The sequence below is a fragment of the Oncorhynchus gorbuscha genome, unplaced genomic scaffold (assembly GCF_021184085.1).
Source record: "Oncorhynchus gorbuscha isolate QuinsamMale2020 ecotype Even-year unplaced genomic scaffold, OgorEven_v1.0 Un_scaffold_9670, whole genome shotgun sequence".
NCBI lineage: Eukaryota > Metazoa > Chordata > Actinopteri > Salmoniformes > Salmonidae > Oncorhynchus > Oncorhynchus gorbuscha.
The window spans coordinates 1-10000 of record NW_025752592.1 but is presented as its reverse complement, the minus strand read 5'-3'; the positions used below and the strand labels follow the sequence as shown (position 1 = coordinate 10000).

Genomic DNA, 10000 nt, shown 5'->3' with positions numbered 1-10000 from the left:
TGGTAGGGGCGAGGGAGGGTGGTAGTGGCGAAGGCGAGGGAGGGTGGTAGGGGCGAGGGAGGGTGGTAGGGGCGAGGGAGGGTTGTAGGGGCGAGGGGGTGGTAGGGGCGAGGAGGGTGGTAGGGCGAGAGGAGGGTGGTAGGGGCAAGGGAGGGTGGTAGGGGCGAGGGGGGTGGTAGGGGCGAGGGAGGGTGGTAGGGGCAAGGGAGGGTGGTAGGGGCGAGGGCGAGGGAGGGTGGTAGGGGCGAGGGCGAGGGAGGGTGGTAGGGGCGAGGGAGGGTGGTAGGGGCGAGGGGGTGGTAGGGGCGAGGAGGGTGGTAGGGGCGAGGGAGGGTGGTAGGGGCGTGGGGGGTGGTAGGGACGAGGGGGTGGTAGGGGCGAGGGAGGGTGGTAGGGGCGAGGGAGGGTGGTAGGAGCGAGGAGGGTGGTGGGAGGCGAGGAGGGTGGTAGGGCGAGGGAGGGTATGAGCATAGGTAGTTTTGTGATGGTTTGGTGTCATGATAACATTGATTTAGAGAGACAGTGCTTTCGGATAGTATTCAGACCCCTTGACGTTATCCACAAAGCCGTATTCTAAAAATATATTTAAAACAAATCCTCAGCAATCTACACACAATACCCCATAATAAGGAAGTCAAAACAGGTTTTAGAAATAAAATAAATACCTTATTTGCATAAGTATTCAGACCCTTTGCTTCAAGACTCGAAATTGAGCCCAGGTGCATCCTGTTTCTATTGATCATCCTTGAGATCTTTCTACAAATTGATTGGAATCCATCTGTGGTAAATTCATTTAACTGGACATGATTTAGAAAGGTACACACCTGTATTTATAAGGTCCCACAGTTGACAGTGCATGTCAGAGCAAAAACCAAGCCATGACGCCAAAGGAATTGTCTGTAGAGCTCCGAGACAGGATTATGTCAAGGTACAGATCTGTGGAAGGGTACAAAAAAATTCTGCAGCATTAAAGTCCCCAAGAACACATTAACCATCATTCTTAAATGGAAGAAGTTTGGAACCACCAAGACTCTTCCTAGAGTTGGCCGCCCGGCCAAACTGAGCAATCGGGGGAGAAGGGCCTTGGTCAGGGAGGTGACCAAAAACCCAATGGTCACTCTGACAGAGCTCAATAGGTCTTCTGTGGAGATGGGAGAACCTTCCAGAAGGACAACCATCTCTGCAGCACTCCACCAATTAGGCCTTTTATGGTAGAGTGGCCAGACGGAAAACCACTCCACAGTGCAAAGGCACATGACAGCCCGCTTGAGTTTGCCAAAAGGCACCAAAGACTTCAGACCATGAGAAACAAAATGTTGGCCTGAATACGCCGCTACATCTTGTACAAACCCACCATCCCCATGGTAGCGCTTAAAAAGTGGGCAGCATCATGTCTGGAGGAAACCTGGCACCATCCCTACAGTGAAGCATGGTGGTGGCAGCATCATGTCTGGAGGAAACCTGGCACCATCCCTACAGTGGCAGCATCATGTCTGGAGGAAACCTGGCACCATCCCTACAGTGAAGCATGGTGGTGGCATCATGTCTGGAGGAAACCTGGCATCATCCCTACAGTGAAGCATGGTGGTGGCAGCATCATGTCTGGAGAAACCTGGCACCATCCCTACAGTGAAGCATGGTGGTGGCAGCATCATGTCTGAGGGTCTCTGGCACCATCCCTACAGGAAGCATGGTGGTGGCAGCACTGGCGTCTGGTGAAACACCATCCCTACAGTGAAGCATGGTGGTGGCACATCATGTCTGGAGGAAACCTGGCACCATCCCTACAGTGAAGCATGGTGGTGGCAGCATCATGTCTGGAGGAAACCTGGCACCATCCCTACAGTGAAGCATGGTGGTGGCAGCATCATGCTGTGGGGATGCTTTTCAGCAGCACGGAGACTAGTCAGGATTGAGGGAAACCTGAACGGAGTAAAGTACAGAGATCCTTGATGAAAACCTGCTCCAGAGCGCTCAGGACCTCAGACTGGGGGTGAAGGTTCACCTTGCAACAGGACAATGACCCTGGCACACAGCCAAGACAACACAGGAGTGGCTTGACAAGTCTCAATGTCATGAAGTGGCCCAGACATGAATCTGATCGAAATGTCTGAAGAGACCTCAAAAAGGCTGTGCAGCAACGTCCCCATCCAACCTGACAGAGCTTGAGGATCTGCAGAGAAGAATGGGAGAACCTCAAATACAGGTGTGCCAAGCTTGTAGCGACATACCAAAGAAGACTCAATGCTGTAATCGCTGCCAAAGGTGCTTCAACAAAGTGATATGAGTAAAAGGTCTGAATACCTATGTAAATGTGATATCAGTTTTTTATTTTGAATAAATTAGCAAACATTTCCAAAAACCAGTTTTTGCTTTGTCATTATGGGGTATTGTGTGCAGATTGATGAGGGGGAAAAACAATCTAATCAATTTTTGGACAAAGGCTGTAACGTAACAAAATGTGGAAAATACCATAGTATCATCATGTAAACAGCCCATCTATCTACCTCATCCCCATACAGTATTTATTTATTTATCTTGCTCCTTTGCACCCCAGTATCTCTACTTGCACATTCATCTTCTGCACATCTACCATTCCAGTGTTTAATTGCTATACTGTAATTACTTCGCCACCATTTATTGCCTTTATTTCCTTATCTTACCTCATTTGCACTCACTGTATACAGACTTCTTGTTTTCTTTTTTCTACTGTATTATTGACTGTATATTTTGTTTATTCCATGTGTAACTCTGTGTTGTATGTGTTGAATTGCTACGCTTTATCTTGGCCAGGTAGCAGTTGCAAATGAGAACTTGTTCTCAACTAGCCTACCTGGTTAAATAAAGGTGTTCTCAACTAGCCTACCTGGTTAAATAAAGGTGTTCTCAACTAGCCTACCTGGTTAAATAAAGGTGTTCTCAACTAGCCTACCTGGTTAAATAAAGGTGTTCTCAACTAGCCTACCTGGTTAAATAAAGGTGTTCTCAACTAGCCTACCTGGTTAAATAAAGGTGTTCTCAACTAGCCTACCTGGTTAAATAAAGGTGTTCTCAACTAGCCTACCTGGTTAAATAAAGGTGAAATTCTCAAACAATTAAATAAAATCATTCTCAATCGGAAATAAATCTATAAACACACTGTCTGTATCTCAAAATGACTACCTGGTTAAATAAAGGAGAATTAGTTCTCAATTTCATTTTCTGTTGATATGGTTGATATGTAATAAACATGATTATGTGCGGGAAATAAAGATGTTTCAACTTTGGGGACGGAAACAGGAGTTAACCATGTTTAATTAACCCTGTTAGTTTATAATTAAACGGTTGGAACTAAAATACTGACCCACTGGACAAAAGTGGTTGAATCCACTGTTGTTTCCCACATCAATGACGTTGTAATGGGAAATTATTGGAGAAATGATTTTCTTGTATTTAATTTCAGATTATGTCATATATTGTCACCCCAAACATGATTTACTTAAATCCAACGACGTGGTGATTGTTTCCTTTGTTAAGGGAAACAGGAGTTGAATTCCGTTTGAATTAACCAAATGTTAGTTTAAACTATCGGTGGAACTAATCTCTGTGCCAGGGGGACGTCCCACTGGACCTGTTGAAGTGCGTTGAATCCATGTTGTTTCAATGGACCTGTTGAACAACGTCTGTGCCAAATGGGGAAAACTAGACCTGTTGAACTGGCGTCTGTGCCCAGTGGGGACGTCCCAACCTTGACCTGTTGAACTGCCGGTATAAATGTCTGCTGGTGTTGAATGTGGTTCAGGTTTGGAACCAGACACACTGTGTCTCTGTAACACTGTGATTCTGTAGCAGCTGATGATGAGAATTCCTACAAGTCTCTCAGGCTGGTGTTTCCAGAATCTTCTGTGACAATGTGATTAACATTAGAAAATGTTCTCTGCTTCTGTTCTGGAGGTTCTCCTGAACTTTGGAATAAACCGGATAGATTTTGATAGATTTTTATCAATAACTGCTCTCCTTTTGGTTCACCTGGAAATTCATTTCACACCCTGTCCCAGTGCACTACTTTAGACCGGGGCTCATAGTGTAGGGCTCTGGTCAACAGTAGGACACTAATAGGGAATAGGGTTCTATTTCAGACAAAGCCATTGTTGTAAAACGACACTCCTGGTCAGTTGACCCCAAAAATAAATGTTGGGCATCAATACATTTTTTACAATAATAAAACATTCTCACGTGGCCAGGAGCCTGGTCGCCATGGTGCAAGCGGTCGAACAGGAAGCCCAGAGGAAAACGCAGGAGTTCATGGAGAAGGAGCGACGGTGAAGACCAGAGAGAACTGTTCATCCTGTCCACTACAGTCTGAGAGAGATGGAGGGATGGGGAGAGAGATTAGGAGAACTGTTCATCCTGTCACTACAGTCTGAGAGAGATGGAGGGATGGGGAGAGAGATTAGGGAGAACTGTTCATCCTGTCCACTACAGTCTGAGAGATGAGGGAGAGAGAGAGGGAGAGAGAGAGAGTGAGAGAGAGAGACAGTCTGAGAGAGAGGAGGGAGAGGGAGAGAGAGGGAGAACTGAGACTACAGTCGAGAGAGAGAGATGGAGGGATGAGAGAGATAGAGAGTGTGAGAGAGATAGAGAGAGAGAGTGGCGGGAGGCCACTACAGTCTGAGAGAGAGAGAGAGAGAGAGAGAGAGAGAGAGAGAGAGTGAGAGAGAGAGAGAGAGAGAGAGAGAGAGATGGCGGGATGGCGGAGAGAGAGGACTGTTCATCCTGTCTCCTGTCTACTACATTTTGAGACAGAGAGAGAGAAAGATGGAGGGCTGGGATTGGAGAGAGGGCGAGAAGGAAAGATGGATGGAGAGACCAGAGAGAACTGTTCGTCCTGTCTAATGGTGTCTCAGAGAGAGAGGAGGGATGGGGGAGAGAGCGTTTTGTGAGCTTCAGTCACTTTTGTGTGTGTGAGAAAGAGGTTTTGTGTGTGAGAGAGAGAAAGTGTGTGTGAGAAAGAGGTTGCGTGGGTGTGAGAAAGAGGTTGTGTGTGTGAGAAAGAGGTTGTGTGTGTGAGAAAGAGGTTGTGTGTGTGAGAAAGAGTTTGTGTGTGTGAGAAAGAGGTTGTGTGTGTGAGAGAAAGTGTGTGTGTGAGAAAGAGGTTGTGTGTGTGAGAAAGAGGTTGTGTGTGCGAGCTCATGACTCACCTGACTGTATAATGTTATCACTGGGCCGCTCCCCTGACAACGTGATAATGTCACCGGGGTCAGAGGCGTTGGCAGTGATGTCACATAGGTCACTGAAGTAGCCGTCGTTCTTAAGGATGAACACCAGCGACGCCCAGCCGTACGCTATCCCCGAGAAACACAGGTTTTCAACGAATCCCGAGGCCACCGTCAAACTGTGGCGCAGCTTGGCCCCGCCCCCACATCCCAGCATGCTTTCTGCTGCCACTGCCGCTTACTTCCTGCTTCACTTCCGGGTTCCTCCTATAGGACTTTGTGTTGCTGGTCAGAGGGGTGGTGGTGAAGCTCGGTAGTAGTGGTGGTGGGTCCCTCAATTTCTGACCACAGCATTGGTGCCCCCTTTCAGCCCCAGGGGTATTTTTGGAAAGTAAGAGGAGATGAGGCGGGACTAGCTCCAAAATATGAAGTACTAAAATAAATGAGGGCAGTGAACCCCCCTGCAGCTAGTTTACCTCACACTTCACCGTGTTGATCTGTATTGACTAGAATTAGTAGAACATGAACACAAACTAGACCTTAGACCTTGAATAGAACTCCTGACAGCCTGACTGCCTGTTAGAGAACACAGGTGAGTCCGTCATGTTTACTGCAACTGTGTCCCAAACGGCACACTATTCCCTATATAGTGCACTACCTTTGACCAGCCCTGGCCCTGGTAGTGCACTTCAGTAAATAGGGAATAAGGTTCCATCAGGAACTCAGCAGGATTAAAAAGCCAGTATTAATCTTAACCTTTCTTTCACTACATCTGGCACTATAGCACTAGGTTCTCACACACAGTACACACAGTACACACAGTACACACACACACAGTACACACAGTACACACAGTACACACGCACAGAGGGCACTGCTCCTGAAACTACTCACAAGTTACTATACACACACACATCTCTACCTGTAAAGCCAATGGACGTCTGTCGTCTTCTCTCCAGAACACAGTGTTCATCGTAGTTCTCTGGTCTCTAAAGTACCACATAGTTCTCTCTGTCTGACTGGTTCATACTCATGCACTTACTGGTTCTAACTGGTTCACTGGTTCTAACTGTCTCAGGGCCATTCACAGTTCTAACTGTCTCACTGGTTCTAACTGGTTCACTGGTTCTAACTGGTTCACTGGTTCTAACTGTCTCAGGTTCTAACATTCACTGTTCATCTGTCTCACTGGTTCTAACTGGTCACTGGTTCTATGGTTCACTGGTTCTAACTGTCTCACTGTTCTCTCTGTCTGCTCACTGGTTCAACTCATCTGACTTACTGTCTCACTGGTTCTAACTGGTTCACTGGTTCTAACTGTCTCACTGGTTCTAACTGTCTCACTGGTTCTAACTGATTCACTGGTTCTAACTGGTTCAGTGGTTCTAACTGGTTCACTGGTTCTAACTGGTTCACTGGTTCTAACTGGTTCTAACTGTCTCACTGGTTCTAACTGGTTCACTGGTTCAAACTGGTTCACTGGTTCTAACTGGCTCACTGGTTCTAACTGATTCACTGGTTCTAACCGTCTCACTGGTTCTAACTGGTTCACTGGTTCTAACTGGCTCACTGGTTCTAACTGTCTCACTGGTTCTAACTGGTTCACTGGTTCTAACTGGCTCACTGGTTCTAACTGATTCACTGGTTCTAACTGTCTCACTGGTTCTAACTGGTTCACTGGTTCTAACTGGCTCACTGGTTCTAACTGATTCACTGGTTTAAATTGCTTGCCTCCCTAAAAGGCTGCCCCCCCACCGATTGAAGTCAGGTTCCCAAAGTCCATGTTGTCGGCTGGAGAGAATGCCTCAGGGTGTTCCATGTTGGCTGGTGTCCCAGTTGGCAGTTTTATGCGGAGTCACTGACTGAGGTTGTGTCCTGGTTGCAGCTATGTGCAGGCTGACACAGGAAAGGCCTGACGCTTTATCAGACACATTATTGGCAGTGGCTGGAGGGAGGGGCGGGGCTTCAGTGTCAATCATCCTCTACTTAGGCTCTCATTAGTTCATTGGAGTGCCTTGGCTCCTCCCAGTGGTGTGTCTGTCTGTGGCTGTACTGTCCTTGTCCCCAAAGATCCTGCTCTCAGACACACATGCAGTTCCTCTGTCTGCCTTCACAACAGTTCAACCAGACCAGAGGAGTGCTGTGAGCTGTGACAAGGTCAGAGGTCGTCTCGTATACTTAGCCGCTGTCAGAACTAACAGCTAACAGGTTACAAGGTTTACGTTAGTTTAAGTTCTGTTTGTTTACCTCAAGGTCTGGTCCATAGCATCTGTTTGTTTACCTCTGGCTCTGGTCCATAGCATATGTTTGTTTACCTCTGACTCTGGTCCATAGCATCTGTTTGTTTACCTCTGGCTCTGGTCCATAGCATCTGTTTGTTTACCTCTGGCTCTGGTCCATAGCATCTGTTTGTTTACCTCTAGCTCTGGTCCATAGCATCTGTTTGTTTACCTCTGGCTCTGGTCCATAGCATCTGTTTGTTTACCTCTGGCTCTGGTCCATAGCATCTGTTTGTTTACCTCTAGCTCTGGTCCATAGCATCTGTTTGTTTACCTCTGGCTCTGGTCCATAGCATCTGTTTGTTTACCTCTGGCTCTGGTCCATAGCATCTGTTTGTTTACCTCTGGCTCTGGTCCATAGCATCTGTTTGTTTACCTCTGGCTCTGGTCCATAGCATCTGTTTGTTTACCCTAGCTCTCTATCATCTGGTTTACTCTCTGGTCCATATCATCTGTTTGTTTACCTCTGGCTCTGGTCCATATCATCTGTTTGTTTACCTCTGGCTCTGGTCCATAGCATCTGTTTATTTACCTCTGGCTCTGGTCCATAGCATCTGTTTGTTTACCTCTAGCTCTGGTCCATATCATCTGTTTGTTTACACCTGGCTCTGGTCCATATCATCTGTTTGTTTACCTCTGGCTCTGGTCCATAGCATCTGTTTGTTTACCTCTGGCTCTGGTCCATAGCATCTGTTTGTTTACCTCTAGCTCTGGTCCATATCATCTGTTTGTTTACACCTAGCTCTGGTCCATATCATCTGTTTGTTTACCTCTGGCTCTGGTCCTAGCATCTGTTTGTTTACCTAGTCTCCATAGTTCTGTTTTTACCTCTAGCTCTGGTCCATATCATCTGTTTGTTTACACCTAGCTCTGGTCCATATCATCTGTTTGTTTACCCTCTGGCTCTGGTCCATAGCATCTGTTTGTTTACCTCTGGCTCTGGTCCATAGCATCTGTTTGTTTACCTCTGGCTCTGGTCCATAGCATCTGTTTGTTTACCTCAGCTCTGGTCCATATAATTTGTTTGTTTTACACCTGGCTCTGGTCACCTATCATCTTGTTTGTTTACCTCTGGCTCTGGTCCATAGCATCTGTTTATTTACCTCTGGCTCTGGTCCATAGCATCTGTTTGTTTACCTCTAGCTCTGGTCCATAGCATCTGTTTGTTTACACCTAGCTCTGGTCCATAGCCTTTGTTTGTTTTTTATTACTCTGGCTCTGGTCCATAGCATCTGTTTGCTTACCTCTGGCTCTTAGTCCATAGCATTTGTTTGTTTACCTCTGGCTCATGGTCCATAGCATCTGTTTGTTTACCTCAGCTCTGGTCCATAGCATCTGTTTGTTACCTCTAGCACTGGTCCATAGCATCTGTTTGTTTACCTCTGGCTCTGGTCCATAGCATCTGTTTGTTTACCTCTGGCTCTGGTCCATAGCATCTGTTTGTTTACCTCTGGCTCTGGTCCATAGCATCTGTTTGTTTACCTCTGGCTCTGGTCCATAGCATCTGTTTGTTTACCTCAAGCTCTGGTCCATATCATCTGTTTGTTTACCTCTAGCTCTGGTCCATAGCATCTGTTTGTTTACACCTAGCTCTGGTCCATAGCCTCTGTTTGTTTACCTCTAGCTCTGGTCCATAGCATCTGTTTGTTTACCTCTAGCTCTGGTCCATAGCATCTGTTTGTTTACCTCTAGCTCTGGTCCATAGCATCTGTTTGTTTACACCTGGCTCTGGTCCATATCATCTGTTTGTTTACCTCTAGCTCTGGTCCATAGCATCTGTTTGTTTACCTCTAGCTCTGGTCCATAGCATCTGTTTGTTTACCTCTAGCTCTGGTCCATATCATTTGTTTGTTTACACCTGGCTCTGGTCCATATCATCTGTTTGTTTACCTCTGGCTCTGGTCCATAGCATCTGTTTGTTTACCTCTAGCTCTGGTCCATAGCATCTGTTTGTTTTCTAGCTCTTCCATAGCATCTGTTTGTTTACCTCTAGCTCTGGTCCATAGCATCTGTTTGTTTACCTCTAGCTCTGGTCCCCATAGCATCTGTTTGTTTACCTTCTGGCTCTGGTCCATAGCATCTGTTTGTTTACCTCTAGCTCTGGTCCATAGCATCTGTTTGTTCTATCTAGCTCTGGTCCATAGCCTCTGTTTGTTTACCTCCTCTGGTCCAACATCTGTTTGTTTTTACCTCTAGCTCTGGTCCATAGCATCTGTTTGTTTACCTCTAGCTCTGGTCCAGGAATCTGTTTGTTTACCTCCAGCTCTGTCCATAGCATCATTTGCTTACCTCTAGCTCTGGTCCATAGAATCTGTTTGTTTACCTCTGGCTCTGGTCCATATCTGTTTGTTTACCTCTAGCTCTGGTCCATAGAATCTGTTTGTTTACCTCTGGCTCTGTGGGTTGAGGTATGTCCTCAAAAATGGCACACAAATCATTTACCACATAATCTTCATCTCAATAATTCCCACACCTGCAAATCAAAATGTGTTTACACACGCAAGCACGCACACACCCCTGACGAAA

The 10000-nt window shown here is 46.5% G+C and overlaps 1 protein-coding gene and 1 long non-coding RNA gene across 2 annotated transcripts in view; both read right to left on the bottom strand.

The window, feature by feature from the left end:
- Positions 1–4243, bottom strand: part of LOC124030175 — a 5444-nt gene extending 1201 nt beyond the window's left edge. Inside the window, exon 1 of the long non-coding RNA XR_006837914.1 lies at positions 4216–4243. This is a non-coding gene — a long non-coding RNA (uncharacterized LOC124030175). The remainder of the gene's footprint in view (positions 1–4215) is intronic.
- Positions 4244–4282: 39 nt separating this feature from the next.
- On the bottom strand, positions 4283–6077 carry LOC124030176 (solute carrier family 43 member 3-like). The gene is made up of 2 exons (XM_046341630.1): positions 5181–6077; positions 4283–4341 (listed from the first exon to the last, which is right to left on the bottom strand). The coding sequence occupies exons 1-2, from the start codon at positions 5410–5412 to the stop codon at positions 4283–4285; spliced, it is 291 nt and encodes a 96-aa protein (XP_046197586.1). The 5' UTR covers positions 5413–6077.
- Between the last annotated feature and the right edge of the window lie 3923 nt (positions 6078–10000).